Source organism: Ipomoea nil, unplaced genomic scaffold, assembly GCF_001879475.1.
Source record: "Ipomoea nil cultivar Tokyo-kokei standard unplaced genomic scaffold, Asagao_1.1 scaffold2826, whole genome shotgun sequence".
Taxonomy (NCBI): domain Eukaryota; kingdom Viridiplantae; phylum Streptophyta; class Magnoliopsida; order Solanales; family Convolvulaceae; genus Ipomoea; species Ipomoea nil.
The window spans coordinates 909723-928380 of NW_017619254.1; the positions used below are offsets into that span (position 1 = coordinate 909723).

General features: G+C 33.2%; 4 protein-coding genes across 4 annotated transcripts; 1 reads left to right on the top strand and 3 right to left on the bottom strand.

The window, feature by feature from the left end:
- Positions 1-5602: 5602 nt before the first annotated feature.
- On the bottom strand, positions 5603-6523 carry LOC109158616. The gene is made up of 2 exons (XM_019306501.1): positions 6290-6523; positions 5603-6195 (listed from the first exon to the last, which is right to left on the bottom strand). Exons 1-2 carry the CDS (start codon positions 6458-6460, stop codon positions 5653-5655), a joined length of 714 nt encoding a protein of 237 aa, XP_019162046.1. The 5' UTR covers positions 6461-6523; the 3' UTR covers positions 5603-5652.
- A 777-nt stretch (positions 6524-7300) lies between these two features.
- LOC109158615 lies at positions 7301-9459 on the bottom strand. The gene is made up of 2 exons (XM_019306500.1): positions 8399-9459; positions 7301-8305 (listed from the first exon to the last, which is right to left on the bottom strand). Exons 1-2 carry the CDS (start codon positions 9093-9095, stop codon positions 7767-7769), a joined length of 1236 nt encoding a protein of 411 aa, XP_019162045.1. The 5' UTR covers positions 9096-9459; the 3' UTR covers positions 7301-7766.
- Positions 9460-10220: 761 nt separating this feature from the next.
- On the top strand, positions 10221-12687 carry LOC109158618 (28 kDa heat- and acid-stable phosphoprotein-like). Its single transcript, XM_019306503.1, has 8 exons — positions 10221-10385; positions 11492-11532; positions 11695-11772; positions 11873-11944; positions 12034-12068; positions 12147-12232; positions 12310-12375; positions 12485-12687. The coding sequence occupies exons 1-8, from the start codon at positions 10319-10321 to the stop codon at positions 12517-12519; spliced, it is 480 nt and encodes a 159-aa protein (XP_019162048.1). The 5' UTR covers positions 10221-10318; the 3' UTR covers positions 12520-12687.
- Positions 12688-12715: 28 nt separating this feature from the next.
- On the bottom strand, positions 12716-13716 carry LOC109158617 (ras-related protein RABA1f-like). Its single transcript, XM_019306502.1, has 2 exons — positions 13234-13716; positions 12716-13151 (listed from the first exon to the last, which is right to left on the bottom strand). The coding sequence occupies exons 1-2, from the start codon at positions 13449-13451 to the stop codon at positions 12716-12718; spliced, it is 654 nt and encodes a 217-aa protein (XP_019162047.1). The 5' UTR covers positions 13452-13716.
- Between the last annotated feature and the right edge of the window lie 4942 nt (positions 13717-18658).

Here is an 18658-nt window from a genome sequence, read left to right on the forward strand (position 1 = left end):
ATATATATATATATATATATATATATATATATATATATATATATATATTTTCATATGCAATATAATGTTTTAAGTTTCTTTTGGTATATGATTAATTTAGCATTTGATTATTATGAATATGGTTATTTGATTATAATATTATATGTAAAAAAAATGATATTTTAAAAATAAAAACAAGTAAGGATGTATTTTTTTTAAATAAATGATGAATGTGATTGAATATGGGTTTAAATACAAGCTAAGATTAACCCACATACAATATATTATAGATGTTTAATTTACTTTATGTACTATAAAATTATTAACACACTGCTGGAAATTATGAAATTTCCGACCACTTAAAAGTGATCTTAAATCAAGTCGAAAGTAAAAAGTGGTCGAAAATAGCAACAAAGGTTTTTCCGGATACCAAAATTTAAGATCACTTTCAGGTGGTCGAAAATTCCATAATTTACACCAGTGACACATTTAGCTGATAACTTATTTTAAGTTACAAATAAATTATAAACTCTGCTTGATAAAAAATGAAGAACTTAAAAGAAAAAAATAGTCTAATAGGCTCTGTTTGGCACGCCTAGTTGGAAATATTGCTGAAAGTTAAAAAATTAGTAGCTAATTAACGAACTAATTGAAATTAAAGTGTTTGGTAAAATTAATTATTGAATTAATTGATAAATGTAAGAAGACATAAATAGATAAACTACGATATTAGAATTTTAATTAATGAATGGTAGATGATGTCATTTTTATAAATTGATAAAGATTAAAAAAAAAAAAAGTTAAAGACTCATTAGCTTATTTTAAAACGCTATTTGCAGTAACATTTCAACATAAGCTATTATTTTAAACTCATGACGCTTACCAAACATAACTTATAACTTAATTGTAGCTTAAAATATGCTCTAAGCTCTAAAATAAGTTATACCAATTAGAGCATATATTGAAATGCTACTCTAAGACTATGTTTGCATGCCTAACTGAAAAACTATTTTAAATGTTAAAATGTTTGGTAAAATTAATTATTGAATTAGCTTATAAGTGTAAAAAGACATTTTTTTAAAAAAACTAAAATATTAGGATTTTGATTAATGAATGGTAGATGATGCCCTTTTGTAAACTAATAAAGATGAAAATGAAAATAAAAAAGTTAAAAAGCCATTAGTTTTTTTTTTATTTTTTTTTATTTTTTTTTATGAGGACACCAATCAGGTCTTAACAGTAGCATTTCAAAATAAAAAAGAAAAAAAAGTTAAAAACTCATTGGCTTATTTTGAAACACTACTTGGGTAGCATTTCAAAATAATCAATTATTTTCATTTCCATTCATTGTGTCTGGCCGCATGAACCAAACACACCCTAACGTTTGCAGGTTATTATGTAGGAGTGAGTTGATACAAGTGAATATTTTTTGATACTGACTCAAATTTCTTTCATTATCAAAAAAAAAAAAAAAAAAAGGTTTGATTCTGATATAAGAATGGGAAATTTGGTCAATTAGTTAGCTGTCTAAAGAAAGGGCCTTATCTGGAGATGGTTGGACGCTAATAATTTGCAGTAATTAATGTATATCAACTTTTTAGGGGCAGCATAATTGAACCTCTTGAATGTTTAGATGAGATAGATGGTGTTTGGCCGGAGCACTAAACTTAAACACAAATTTAATTTACAGGTGTGGTGTCTTGTGATTATGGTAAAATCCTCCCATAATCACGACCAGCAGCATGCCATGGCCGGAAATTAAAGCTCGCTCTTTCTACCTAATCTAATCTCCTTATCTTTTACCATACTCTGATGATTAAGCAAACATTTAACATAGAATATAATCATTGCATTCAACCCGCATCTCATCTACTTCACCAACAGCTACCTAAGCTAGCTAGGCTGTTAACTTCTGTTTGGAGTCGAGAATAACTACAGTTATTACGTTGTTTTTATCTTGAAAAATACAGTAATATAATTATTGTCCTTTGTGTGCAGTGTTTACAACGTTCCTGTGAAGCGGAGAGGGAGAAGGCCAAAGTGTTGGCAGAGAGAGCGCTCGACTTTTTCGCTGCCTTATGTTCAGCTGCTCAGCTCTGATCGCTCTGCCTTTTGGCTTTTGGTTCAAGTGTTGCACCCACTCAATAAAGTAAAAGGATGGGGAAATTATATGGTTTTAGTGTTTGCTTTATATCTTCAACTTTCTTACATATTAACACTTTATCTAAAAAAAAAATCATTGAGTATATAGAAAAAATTGTTTGGTTCAATAATAACTCAAATAATAAGTTCCAATTAAGTCAATTTAACAACATTTAGAAGTCAATACATATTCTTCGATTAGGTCCACTTATGCTAAATGGACCAGTCCAATTTATACCAATCATGCAACAAGATTAGGCCTCTCGTAGTTATCCATCAACAGTGACAACTCTATTTTTTACTTATATCTCAAATTATTATATAGACTCACATTATAAAAATAATATAACAATATTTGTTAGATGAGAGAGTAAAAATTATACTATAAAATTTTGAAATTATACCATTTAAAAAAAAAAAATCCCAAAAATCACTCCACGTCTTTAAAACTTTCATCCTTTTTATGGTACATATACATGAATATAATATTAGTCATGTCATCTGATCCATCACTTGCACGCTTCCCAAACCCGGCCTACTACTACCACTGGTGGCTACAATATATATCCTATATGCATGCATGCCCAATGAACAGGCCCCCCTCCATGCTTGTCACATCACATACCTCTCTCACCACCGTCCACGTGCCCTCTCCTCAACACATCACAGCCGACCAGTTCAGCGACAATCCAAACACGTAAATCAAGATAACTCATCAGCTGCCATTATTTCTTCTTGTTTTCCAGTTAGGAATGTACTTACGCTTCCTAGTTATTAGTACGACGTGGTTGTTGGTTGACGAGTTATTCGTCGTTGGGGTTGGGGCTGGGGCTCCGAATGTACTAACGTGTTTATGCTTGCATTAAGCGGCGTCATGGACCACGGTCCATCACTTCATGATTATGTATTACGGCCTCATTGATTCATGTTCAGTAGAGTTACCATGCTTTACATCCTCCCAGATGTTCTGTCGGGCCGGAATGTCCCTTAAGGTTGAGGTTCGTGTGACAGAAAATAGGTTGAGAAAGACGAAACTTCTTTGAGATGTCGTTCTTTAAGAATAGTGAATAAAGAATTGAACAATGTGCGGCTAAGCAGAAGTGTGTAGCAATGGTGATAGGGTTAAAATGCCTTTTTATGGATCCATTTTCACATACCTATTTGTTTTCTTCTTAAAACTTATATGGTGAGGAAGAAGCAGGTAGAGGGTCAGCCATGAAAAGAAGCTGAAAGAGGCAAAATCTTGACATTTGAAAGAGCATTTAAAATTTGGTTAGGGCAACGGGCAACCAGTCCCCCCACTCCATTTCTAAAAGTGGTCAGCCTAAGCCGTCGTAATAAGGCCATAGCCTACCTAGCCTGACACTTTGACCCTTGGTCCTAGCTAACTTGTTTGTATTACTTTTACCCCTCTTTTTCAGCTTTGATATCTTGTGGGTAATAATGGTAGTAATTATAAGATTCAGAAAATAATTTCTCTCTTTTTTAGGTATTGGTGAAACTTTACTGAATCACAGCAATTATGTACTTTATTTATGCTGTCCCCCCTTTGCCCATCTGCCTTCTACATTCTAGTATTCTACCTATCCTTCTACCACTCCCATCAAGAATACAATATGTTCAGGAATTTAGCTCAATGATTCAAATCTCATCATAGAAGTCTTGCTCCAAAAATTGAGTAGAAATTTAAAATTTAGAAAAATGATTAAAGGTGATAAAGACTTATTGTGTGTAATATGTATATTGTATAAGGTGAGAACTGAGAACTACCTAACCTAATATCCCTTGGGGTAAGAGTTTTGAGGATTTATAATTAGTTTAGTGTAAGTTGAGAATTCTAATGCATAAAAAAAAAATACAATTCTATAAAGATTGAGCCCTATAGCTGCAATGTGAAAATTATATTCAGTATGGCGTGGTCTCATTGTGAACACAAAACATTGATCTTTGTAATAATATGTTGTTGAATTATTGTGATTTATCTATTTACTATTCCATCAAGGGCTGGAATATTAAAGGCGAAGAAATTTTTGACTTTTGTGAGCAAAATTACAGTGGCAAATTATGTTGTGCAACCGTATGCACCATGCATGGTGCACACTGTTCTATGTTCATTATTACTGAACTATATGTTTATAATTATAAAGCTATATATTCATATATAATTTTTAAACTTCATGTTCATAATTATTGAACTCTATATTCACAATTACAGAACTCTATGTTCATAATTTTCGATTTCATATTCCCAATTGTTGAACTCTGTATATATTCACAAATAGCAGAATTATATGTTCATAATTTGATAACTATACAATTTAGAAATTATGAATCTACAATACATAAATTATGAATCTACAGTACAGATATTATAAATCTGCAGTATAGAAATTATGAACCTACTGTATAGAAATTATGAATCTACTGTATTTAAATTATGAATCTATAATATAAATTTTATGAATCTACAATATAAAAATTATGAATCTATAATATAGAAATTATGATTATAGTATATAAATTATGAATTTAGAACCGTGTGCAAATGGTTGCACAACATAACGTTCCAATTACAATTCTATGATATGTAATTGGGCTTTCATGTGGGCCTCAAAATAAATTCAGCCCATGTTGATAGCAAGCCCCAACATGACTATTTGTTGATGGTTTAGTAAATTTATTTTTGTGCTTTTTTACTCTTTATTATTCATAAATGAAATTTTTGCATGAATCATTTGATAGTATTGCTATGAGATTAATTAAAATGGGCTCTAATTCAATTTTACTCTTACTCAAAAAAATATATTGTGAAGCTAGTAGAAGGGTTCATTAATCTTGGGGCCTCGGCCCCTCTGGCGCATCAAAAAAATATATATTGTGAATGGCGTGTAAACTTTCATTTAAAAGAAAGAAAAAAAAAAAAAAAAAAGATGACTGCAAAGCAAGATAAGAAGAAGTGTGATTACGATGTGATCGCGGAGATTAAGGCAATAATTCATTGATCGTCCTTGACTATAGTGATTTTTTTCAATTTTGTCTTAAATGATTTTGGTGACCTAATATCGTCCCAGACTTTTGTGTTTCGCTCAATTTAGTCCCAGATTTTTGTGTTTTTGCTCAATTTAGTCCCCCATTTGTTATTCTGTCCATTTGGTGTTAAATAAATAGACAATTCAGTAATTTTAATATTGGCATCTCTTTACTCATAGACATGTGAACTGCGAAATCCTTTTTTTTTTTTTACGAATTACTCCCAGAATTACTCCTAAAACTGCGAATATAAAATTTGATTTGCAGGTCCGGGAGGAATTATGGGTGTAATTCGTACAAGAAAGAGGAATTTCGCACTTCACAAGTTGAAAGTAAAGAGAGATCAATATTAACATTACTGAATTGTCCATTTATTTAAAACTAATTTGACAAAATAACAAATGAAGAACTAAATTGAGCAAAACACAAAAGTCTGGGACGATATTAGGTCACCAAAGTCGTTTAGGACAAAATTGAGAAAAACCATAATTCATAATTCATCTAACCAAAAAAGGCTTCCTCAACACTCATCGACGGTTGCTTTCCTTTGTCGGAAGATCGGTGGCGATGCAACGGCGTGGTATTCCGGTCCAGATAATGCAGCAACAAAACCATAGCCATTGAGGTAGCAAACATGGGAATCGGACCGAAAAACCAGAACAACAAGGTGATGGCGAAATACAGAGCTCGAAGCCCAAGCGACCAGAATTCACCTCCCCTGATCACCGCCGACTCAACGTAGCTGATCGGAATGTCGCTGTCCGGCATGCTGATCAGATAATTAGCGTGAATGAAGTTCCTTGATGCTTGGACGAAGCACGAAAATCCCACCAAGAAACACACAAGCAGGCTTATGTACTTCACTCCCATGGTCGCCGCCCGCGTGTCGCCGTAGATCAAGTCGCTGATAAAAATGGTGGAATTATTCGCCATCCATGTCCCAATCAGAGAGCTTAACGTCAAACAAACTGTCGCCATGAACGTAGCCCCCGTGTTGTTATATGCCAAAACATCTAGCGCTGTGCTTACGTTCTTGTTCTCCGCCTGCACCACGCCGAATCTACTTAAATCAATACTCTTCAGAAACAGAAAAAAAAAAAATGATGAAATTTGCAGAAAATGAGCGTTCACTACCTACCTGCATCACTTTTTCGACCCACGCTCTCTTGTCATTGTTCTCGAAGCCGATGACAGTGGTGTGAGGGGTGTGGAGGTATCTATAGAGCAAGATGAGATGATAAGCAAACATGACGAGGAGGCCAGTTGGGACTAGGAATAGATCAAGGGATTCCTTCGGGAGCAAAACCATTGTTTAATTTGTTCGATCTGGTAGAGACGACGATGGAAGAGATTGATGAGGGCTTTGGGATCATTAATTTTTGGTGGTTAATTATCAAATCTTCCTTAAAAAGGAACCAAACTGTTTTTTTGATGTATTAGAAGCAAGCTATGACTTTACGTGAATGGCTTGCCAACACAACATGGAACATCGAAATTCTCAACGCCACAATTTTGTTGACTTCATTAATAAAGATCATCAAGTAAATCAGACCAAGTGGTATATATCTTTATTAACAAGTTTGTTTTCCTGGCTGTTATCCACATGATTCGCCCTTCATCATCATCCTTGCCATGACATATGTTTGAAGATTTGCCTGGCTCAATCAAATTGTTCAGGTAGCAGGCTATTGAATTTCTTAATTGGAACAAAACAGTTACGAACAACCTAGATTAAGCCAGTGACTTGGTAATAACAAGTCGGCGGGAGCCTGTAAGCTACAACCAACCTTGATTTGTTTCTCTGATCTTTTTGTGGTTCTTTATTAGCTAGAATCATAATTTATTCAGTACACATCCTTAGATAGTGATTGTAGTTTGTGTAAGGTGATTCATTAATTAAAATGAGTATGGAGTATAGGCTTGCAAATTTAAGGCTTTGAAGGCAAGCATTTGTGGTCAGCGGCTGTATTATTGGATGCTGAAGGCTGATGAAACCATTATTATATTATATGCTACAGAGTATATCTTATGGCTTAGATAACAATTTTAAAAACCCCATTAATTAATTAAGCATATAGTTTTCAAACGCAATATCCTTGAATTGGCTTGTGAATCAATGACCATAAATAGAATAATATAATGACAATAATTGAAATAGAGAGTTTTAACGTACATATAAAATTAACCTCACTTCATTATAATTGAAGCTGTTTACAGGACATAATATATATGGGAACACCTCATCCAACGTAACTTTGGCTAAACCACAAGTTGAATACATGATGCCAATAATATCAAGAACGGAACTTTCTTGTATGTACTTTTGAGACTTTTGACTACATCCTCTAAAACACAAACAACAAAGTATTAGTATTTGACTCCAATTGGAACATACACAATCTGCAGATTGCAGGACTAGTATGATTAGAATCTCAGAATTCTAGTACTTACAGATCCTTACCTAGTTCTGCAGATTACCAATGACCAGAAAGGGGGAGGGGGAACTTATCCACATTGGAATCACTACCTAAAGGGGATTACAAAAAGGGAAGGAAGGAAGCACATGTAATGTATGCAAAAATGGTTTGCCAGCAGTTTGATAGATAGAGGTGTGATTAATTATTGTTGCATTTAAAGCTTACATTGTGGCCCTTGGAATTGGCTCTCTTCAGAGGTTCCTTCAAACTTAAAAACGGGGAACGTTCCATAGCTGAAGAGGACCGGCACTTTAAGATCCCTTTTATAGGCTGTTTTTTAGCAGTCTCTTCCTTATTGGAAACATCACTCCTCCGAAGTTCCACATATGAAGAGGAGGGACATTTTAGGATCCCTTTCAATGGCTTTCTTGGTGTGCTCATTGCCTCCTTGTCGGGATCAACAGGAACCGGTGCAGGGCATGGATTAAACTGTGACATACCTAAAGGAAATAGGCACTTAAACATCCCTAGAAATGGCTTTTTGGTCGTGTTGGAATCATCATTTGCTGCGCTCTCGGGCTCCTCTCCTGTCACTAAATCATCCGCCTCACTCACTTTCGCCCGGACAACATAATCGCCACAAGAATACATTCTTTCACCTTTGCCACAACCAAACTCATTATGGCCTATGGTCTCTCTGGTTTGGGCAGTATCACAATCACCTTCTTCATTGTTGTCTGCAATAATATAATTACACAATTATTACCACTAACATATATTATTGTCTTTAGCTCTGATCTTAGCAATTTAGCATAAAGATGGTTACCTACCTTTCTCCCTAGCATTGCGAATTTTGCCTTCAAACAATTTGAACCATCCTTCAGTTAGAGGCAGCAAGGAAAGATTCATTTGAAAAGGACTTTTCCTGGGGGCATCATTCACTTTTTTCTTCTCTATGGCACCAAACAATGACATGGCAATAACGGTAGATATAAACAGTTGGCAGATTCCACATTTGATCTGCTCATGTCTCTCAAACGACGAAGAATCAGCCAGCCCAATCATTCTCCTGATCCCAAGAACTTTCTTTGCCAGATCTCCAAGCTCACATCTCTTGTACTTGGGGGAGTTGTAAAATTTGGCAGCTAGGTAACCAACATCGGCCTTATGTTTTGTCAATCCTAATTGTTCAAACGGGAATAGCTCTCCCTTCTCAGGTATGCCGAAACCCACAAAGCAAATTCTCTCATCAGTAAGAAATTTGAGTATTGGACCCGGGATCACTGCCCCGGAACGAAACCTGAGGATCACACAACCTAACCCAAAACACAAGAGCACTAACACTATGGAGGGGTCACGAGGGTGATGCATAACATCAATGCCAACAATGGGTCGATGAACCCAAACCTTACCTTTTGGAAAAAGAAAATCCTCTGTGCATAAGTATTCAAAATCTTTTGCTTTGAAGGTAATACCTTCTAGCTTAACCTCAAAACGGTTGGTTCTCAGATATACAGTACCGGCCATATCTAAGAGAATACGAGAGAGACTATCGTTGGCTTGACAGGCTTATTGATGATGGAGATTCTTGAGAGATCGAGCAGACCAATTATACCTGGTGCTAGTTAGAAAATGACAACTATTTTGCCCCTGGTTGACCCGACATGACAAGGCAATAAGCAACAAAGAAACCAGACAGGGGTAAACACATTATGGGATTAAAATGCAACCAAAATACATGAGAATAAGATGGAGAAAAAAGTGGGCAACCACTGATTCCTCAATATCACTGACTGCCAATGAATTAAGGCATGGTTATCCAATAGTGTAGTAATTCTAGACAAATCTGACCCATCAGATAAGCTGCCCTGATCTTTGGAAACCTTGTAATTACAAAATTCAATAACACAACGTTCCTAATGCCATACAACACAACATGGCTATGTAACAGTCCCTAAAACTCAACTTCTCTCTCACACACCATAAATAAGAAAGTAGACCTGGCCCGACAAGTCGACAATTATAGACACTATTCATTAACATAACACGAAAATAACAAGTTAGTGTTGACCCCATTAAACCTATTAAGAAAGAACCATTTAATCCGTTAATATTATTAACCCGTGTAACCCATTGTGATTTAATATAAAAGAAAAGTATTTTCGTGTCATATCTCGTCGACACGACCTGAAACCTGTTAACAAAATGTGTTTAACCTGTTTATAAATCGTGTTCGTGTTTGTGTAGCAGCCATTTCCGAGATAACTATTAAATAGGACATGAAATCATTAATTAGCCAATTCAGGGGCAACCAAGCTAGATTGAGCAGACGGTTAACTTGATAATAATCCAACATAATCAAGAATCAAGAAAATGTTCGAGGGCGGAACAAAGCCAATTCTTGTTCTCCACTTAGTTGCAGTTGCGTAACTTTGAGGCAAATAAAAACCGTAGAGGCATCGTAAGCTACGGCATAATGGAAAAAAATGGTTCTTGATGGATTACGTGTCCAAGGAATATATGTTTACTAGGAATATCGTAGCGAATTCCATTTGGCTATACATATTCCAATACTGGATTCGCTATCCTGATGGGAGCACCCCACTTTTCTCCATTGTTTATTCCTTGTTCTCTTCTCTATTAAATGGATGGCCTAAGAACTCTGACAAAAATCCCATTACAGCTTAGCTTCCCCGGAAACTCTGCTTCTAATCTCGGTTTCATTTCTTCTTCACGGTGCTAAAGAGGCAATGGGGAGAGGAAAGTTTAAGGGAAAGCCCACTGGCCGCCGCCACTTCTCCACCCCAGAGGAGATTAGTATGTTTTCCGGCCTTCATTATATATACGTTTCTATGGATCTTGCATATCTCTTTATAGTTATAGATAATTGAATTTGGATTATCGAATTATGGGCTTTGGATACAAATTACAAAGCCTCTGAATTCTGGTTTAGAACATTGTTTAACCAAATATTGATTATATCAAATTATATGGTGAACCAAAGTCCACCTTGGTTCAAAACAAGTCAAAATTTCTAATTTTTTTTTTCTATTTATATGTTCAAAATCAAAACTTAACTTAATGTTTAAAAACTAGACACTATTCAAAAGTTCAAATATTAATGTTCAGAAACTAAACACATAAACTCAAAGTTTAATGTTTATAAATTAGACCCTACACCATTTACGTTGTTACATGCCTTACATATATCAGAAACTCAGAGCTTAATGCTCAAAAACTCAAAAATTAATGTTTAGAAACACATTTGGCATGGTATAAGACCATCCACACCCATGAAAGGGATAGCCTTGGAAAGTCTAGGTGGTTTTTTTTTTTTTTTTTTTTTTTTTTAGATGATATGTCTTCTCTAATTTGCAAGTCTGACATGGCAACTTGCAAAGGAAAATATTACATCAATTCTCACTTTTTACTCACAATTTTTACTATTTCTCATAAATCATTGATGTAGACATTTTTTTTGAGACCTACATTATAAAAATATCCTATCATTGAGTAAAAGTGAGAGAGTAGAATTTGAGAATACATATAATAGAACTCACTTGCAAATTTTGCAACTACTGTGTCAAGCTTGCAAAAGGAGAGCATGGCCTTTATATATTATTTTATTATTATTATTATAATATTTTATTAATAAAAGAAATAATTTTTTTATAAATTGATGTGATAGTGAAGTTATTTTTGAAATAGGAGAGAAAATTACATAGATAAAGAGTGAATAGTGCATAATTGTAATTTTTATGATGTGACATTTTAAAAATGAGAAAAAATTACATGAATGAGGATAACCTAATGCTGTTATTTTAAACCAGGGTCCCTTGCACACAATATAACGATTGTGATTATATACCCATTCTGGTTATGAGATTCTTGATTTGGTTTCTTACATTTTGTTGTTATTCCAGTGGCAGGTACCCCTGCATCTCGCCCGCGCACATTTAGACAGGTATTGCTTATTGCTATATATGTATAATAAATTTATTTTTATATCCGAAACATGAGTGTTTTGATGCGTTCGTTACTCGAATAGACATAGTTTAGCCTTGCAAAGTTGCAACTAAACTAAACTAAATCCAATATTTATATATCCGCTCCTTGGTTTTGTTAGGAAGAAGCTGAAGTAGAGAAAGATGAGAGATTTGGTAACGAGTCCAGTGAGGAGTCTGAAGGGTCTGAAAAAGAACAAGTATCACAACTCTACCTCATATATATCAACATTATATTGTTTTTTTGGTTTTTACTTTTTAGATACTCATTATATATGGATTTTGATATTTGCTTAACAGAGGCGCAGCCTGATTGAGATTCAGAATCCAAATCTAGTCAAGCCTAAGAATCTGAAAGCCAAGAATGCTGATGTAAGATAGATAGACCCATCTTCTATTTGCTAAATGATTTTTTGTTCTTGCAATCTGATATAATAAGTTCTTCTCTCTCTATCATGCAGACTGAGAAAACAACTGAACTTTCAAGGCGTGAAAGGTATGACTTAGCTTGTGAGCTCTAGTTTTCCTGCCATTCTTTCTTTTGCTAATGGATGGGAAATGTTGTGTTCTGCAGGGAAGAGATAGCGAAGCAGAAAGCTCATGAGCGCTACATGAGGCTCCAAGAACAAGGCAAAACAGAACAATCAAGGAAAGATTTAGGTATTTTTCTTATGCCTATATTAATGCTATCTTCTTTCTTGATACCTGTAATTTTAATTTCAGTCTTAAACTTGCAGAACGATTGGCCCAGATAAGGCAACAGAGAACTGAAGCTGCCAAAAAAAGGGAAGAAGAGAAAGCTGGTATTATATTCTCAAAAGATAACCCAGTTTATAGATGTTCTTTTAGGCGGTTTTTTGGTCCTATAAATTGATTATTAGTCTGATTTTGTTATGGTGGTTTCTTCTGCAGCCAGAGAACGAAAGAAGTTGGAAGCTCAGAAATGAGTATTAATGGATTCCCCAAGCCACCAGGAACCAACTGAGCTATCCGTGTTCGTCATTACTGGTCATATGTTAGACATAAATTAAGTACTAAATACTGGACATTTATATGTTTGGTACTTGTATTGTCACAATAAAAATAATGTTTCATTGTACATTTTACATTCTGCATTAGTTTGTGTTGGCTTGTCCTCTCATTTCAAGAACAGCACCGACCCTGCTTCACAGCAGAGACGTCGTCCTTGTTCCCAACGATGGATATGATTTGTCCCTTGGGCACAGTGGCCGGATTACTGCCGCCGCAGTCGAGGGCACTCCGGCTGATCACTCGGTATATCTGAGACAGCACCTCCGAGAAGGCATTTTCTACGTTAATTGCCTCGAGAGCTGAGGTTTCCATGAAGAAGGTGTTCTCCCTCTCCGCAAATATCTTTGAATCGTCGGTCGTAACGGCCCGCAGGTGACGGAGATCTGCCTTGTTCCCGACCAACATGATGACCATGTGTTGGTCGGTGTGTTCCCGGAGCTCCTTTAGCCACCGTTCCAAACTCTCAAACGTTACCCGTCGCGTCATATCATAAACCAGTAAAGCTCCGATGGCTCCCCGGTAATATGCGCTCGTTATTGCACGATACCTATATCCCCATATATACATGCATTAATTCACCATCGTTTAGAAAAAAAAAAAAAAAAAATAGATGATCGGAGGAAGGTTACCTTTCTTGACCGGCGGTGTCCCATATTTGAGCTTTAATGACTTTGTTGTCGACTTCAATGGTGCGAGTGGCGAATTCGACACCAATAGTGGATCTCGACTCTTGATTGAACTCATTACGTGTGAAACGAGAAAGTAAATTGGATTTCCCAACCCCAGAATCCCCTATCAATACTACTTTAAATAAATAATCGTAATCTTCTTCTGGGTTGGGACCCATAATTTCTTTTTAACTTTAACCTAGGGATAGATAATATTAGCTAGTAAGGAATATTGATGATATTCCTTTGTTGGGAGGAAATGTCCCTCCCAAGGGTTAGGAGGGAGAGGAACAAGGGTGAAATAAATTAATGCAAATGAACACTACCTCCATATCCGACCCCTTTTATAATGCCAAGGGGAAAGGGCAAAGAAGTCATGACAAAAGAGATGAGAGGTGTGACAAGAGCAAGAAATTGTATCCATGTTTTCTTTTACATATATTAATGGTCCTCACAATTCACAATATGAGTTTAGAATAAAATTAAGATCATATTACTACAATACAATTAATGAATCTCATTGTTCTACGAAATTAACTCCTCATCACAACAGGCTAGCTCTTCATCATTTCTCCAAGTAATTATTATGTTACAAGGCTACAAGCTACTTAGGTTACCATGGTCCATGAATACTAATATTAATTAAACAAATAGTGCACAAAAGGCATCTTTGCATTTGTCAAACAAGTGAGTATTAGGTATTGCAACACAAAATTTTTGGTAAAAAATAAGAATTAAAATGTTGTCTAGTGACAGTCCATTATGGAGTATGGACCCAAAAAAATAAATAAATATTTAAAATAAGTCGTGAGTCATATTAAAAATTTAAGTTCGCTCTTGTTTTAAAGGACGGACTTTAATTTCAATTCTAATAACATAAATGTAGACTTAAAAGGGATATAATTGAGCCACAAATAAATTGAATAGTTTGGCTCAATTATTAAATAAGTTGCATAATATTAAAGAGGTCATCGAGAATATAATTATCAAACTATGTTGTGAAAATGATAGTGAAATCGTGCCTATTTTTTTTTTTTAAATAATAATAAATAAAATGGATGGGTTGTCCTTTTGTCCAATAGTTTAATTTGAAGTTAATGTCACATTAGTTATTAATTCAAAATGTATTACCTAACAAAATTCAAAATTTTCATTAGATATAGACAGATTTATGGTTAATTTTTAATAAAATTTGGATGACAAATTTAACCCTTATTCCTTAATACAACACAATATCTTATGAAACAAATTTAAATCCAAAAATTTACTTATAAGTGTGAAGTATAAAATGAGTCAGATTCATAGCATACCATTTTAACATATACCATGAAAATTTAAAATGATTTTTTAGACGTACATGTACAGTAGACAAATTCATCGACCTGTGAATGATCAAAGCCCATAAATATGTCTGATTATAATTAAATGATTGTTGCACAAAAGTTTATTTCCTATTTCATTTTAGAGTTAATTTCACAAGAGGTCCCTTGTCTTTTATAGCGATTTCAAATTTAGTTACAGACTATCGTTTTTGTCATTTAACATGTCAGCCTATTATTTTTAGTCATTTTTAGTCATTCTTATGATTTTTCCTATTTTATTAAGTGTATTTTTGTCTCTTCATTTTTTTTTGTTATTTTTAATTTTCTGGTTTCAACTGGTTTACTAAAGACAAAAATGTCTTTACTAAAAATAAGAAAAGCCATGAGAAAGACTAAAAGTGTCCAAAAAATAATAGTCCGGGACTCTGGGATATGTTAAATGGCAAAAACGATAGTCTGAGTCATATGTTATTCAATTAATTGGACGATACTTTTATACTAATATTATAATCAAATAAATGTACACTTTCAAATATTTAATTTTTTAAAAATAATTTCATCTTTAATTTTATTATCATCTAAATATATAATAAAAAAATTTTATCCGTACATCACACGAATAATTTACTAGTTCATATGACATTATATTTTTGCCTTTTTGGTCAAAAATTGAGCAATATTTATTTTTAAAACGTGAAGTTATCTATTTTAGAGTTCCAGTATAGTTTCAAAAAGAAGTTATTTGGTAAATATAGGTGACATAATACTCATAAAAAGAGATCGTCAATTGTTATATTAGGAAATTAATATAGCATCATATATGGCCCCAACAATGATCAATCTAGAATGCTATATTCTTTTTTTTTTTTTTTTTTGAAACAAGAATGTTATATTATTATATATTATATATAAGTGTGAGTAATATTGCATACACTAACACTACCTAATAGACATGTGCACTATATGTGTCAACTCGAGATATTGAATGACCGTCAATTATTGACCACACTATTTATTTCTCTCTTAGATTTCACCTCACAAATACTTCTAAAATAATACAAAATGGAGCAAATGGAAAAGAATAAGTCATTTGTCCCATCCACCTAGCATAACTCCAACAGGGAGCAGTATGGTGGTAAACTAACAGACATGCTTTCATTCCGGCATGCAAGCAAAGGTATATAGGCAGCTACATAGGAATAGGATAGCCCATGATTGTCCAATGTGTCGCAAAAGACAGAATTTTAATACACTCACATTTCTAAATCAATCATTATAATCATCTTTTCCGCTTTTCGATCAATCAAACTTAGACCGAATAAAATAAGATACACAAATTAATTAAAGTTTGGTCAACTGTACTCCGTCATAGACTCATAGCCTTCATAGGACGATACTGTTTTACCACATTGCACGAAATCAATTTAGTTTAATTTATCTATATCGTTGTAAATATTTTGCATGACAGAATGTATTGTGATTATTTAATTAATTCAGAACCTTCGAATATATATATTAATAATTGAAATGTACCATGTCAAATAATAAGAGTTGCATTAATGGAAGGTATTGCGCTCACAAGTATAAGAACACACACACACAAATTTACATCCTAAAATGTAAATAAATAATAAAAACACACAATAAATTATTAATTAATTATATACCTCAAATTTAGAGAGTAATGGAATTAAATTCGATAATGCCTTCTATTATTAAAATCTTGACAAATAAAATAAGCTAATTAATAAAGAAAAATAGTGAATTTGATTATTTGATTTATTTACTTTCACTTAATAATGTATTTGGACTTGTATATATATATATATATATATATATATATATATATATATATATATATATATATATGCAATACGCCTGAGTTTCTTAATGGGTTGCAAGCATCCAGTGTACCTAATCATGCATTAACATTGAAAGTTAGATCTCCTATAATATAATGTTGTTGATGAATATAGATCACTTAATGGCTTATGCAATGGTATTAGATTGGTCATTACAATATTGTCCGACAATGTTGTTGAAGAAAAAATAATGACCGGTAACAACGCGGGGAGTAGGGTATTATTGATTCCTAGAATGTCTATGACTTCATCAGATCCAACATTGCCATTCAAATTTCAAAAAAGACAACTCTCAATGATGCTTTCATATAAAAGTAACAATAAATAAAAGTCAAAGACAAACCCTATCTCATGTTGGTTTGCTACTAAAGAAATCCGTTTTTGAACATAGCCAATAGTATATATGTTGCTGCATCTAGTGTTAGCAATCCCAAGGGGTTCAAAATTTTAATTCGTTAATTGTACTTCAACGGCTAATGTGATTTACCAGGAAGTTTTTAATAATTTATAATTTCTATTTATTTTTAATCAAAATTAAATAAAATCTTATTTATTATTTATCTTCTCCCAAATATTTATTATTTATCTAAACATATACCTTGATAACAACATTTTTTCCTATATTTTTAAACTCCACATTTCTTAAAGTAAATAAATACTTGTACCATTTTCATAACTATTTCACAATAATATTTAATAAACCAATAATTACAAGATTTCATGTGTAATTGATTTTTATATATTCAACCGAGTGTTTTATTAATATAACGTTATACATTAACATATAATCTTTAGACCGTGTATCGCACATATAAATTATTAGTTGAAGGGAGGTCTACTGGTATCGGATTGCTCCCCTATGTGGGGGGTCTAGGTTTTGAGCCTCAGTGTAGGTGTAGTTTGCATGGGTATCCCCTCCCTTTATAATAATAAAAAAAAAATTTACTAGTTGAAGTCCCCAAATTCTTCAAACATTGACATTTTCCCCCCTCAATTCCTGCAAAAAAAAAAAAAAAAAAAAAAAAAACGTTATCTTGACAGTACGTGCATTATATAATCATTCTTTCCTCAAAGAAATTATGTGCACATTCTTAATTGAGTATTATTCGTGTACATGCATGTCACAAATAGTTTTGATTGAATTGAAGATTCCAAAACTTAATAAAAGACTAGTCCATCGTAACGGTCAGAGACTCAGAGTGTCCATTGATTATTCATTAAAAAAATATTATTTTTGACCAAAAAAAAAAAGAAGAAGAAAATTAACGTTGGATCAATCTATCGTATGAATTAATATGAAACCTCCTTAAATTAACTACCCCCATTTTCCTAATTAAATTTCTTTACATTAATGAGACAAGAAGTTTAATTAAGTTCAACAATATAATATTATATATAGAATTAGTCGGAAGAAGAATTTTAGCCTTCAGAAATAACTTAACTGGTTGAACAATTAATTAAAAAAAAAAAAAGAAGTTAAATAGTTTTGAAGATCTTATAGTCACGAGATAATTTAAACAGTTTTGAAATCTGGACGATTGTCTGAATCCAGAAATTAATAATATTTTGCATCACATGCAAGGTGTGTGCTAGCTTAGCTTCACCTAGTAAGTTGTAGAGCTTTTGAATTGAAGGGAAAAGACATCCCCAAATTCTTCAAACATTCACCTTTTTCCCTCTTGATTCCTGCAAAAAGAAACATTACATTTTCAAAATTTTTATTTACATATATACAACGCTAAAAGAAAATACTCCGTATTAAAATACGGAGTATCAATTAATTAACTATGAAGTAAATACCTCAAACTTAAATATTTACAGATTTTAATACCTCATACTTAAATATATACAAATTTTGTTAACTTAGGTATGAAAATCTATTAGTACATTAAATATCAAAAGATCTTAGTAATTTATCTACATACTTTTTCGTAAATAAATTTAATTTTTCTTGTAGTTCAATTTATAAAATTTTAAAAATAAAAAGCAAAGATATATATCTACATACATAAATACATGTGTGCGTACCAGCTTGGGGAGCTCCATTTTCCAACCATTGGTTGGGCCTCACTACAAAAACGTTACACAACTTTATACGTACATTTCTAATTTCAACATTTTCTTTGAATTGGTAATTAGATAACAACTTATGCAATTATTATAACCTTTACAGCCTTTTTTTTGCCATAATTTAAAGTTCCA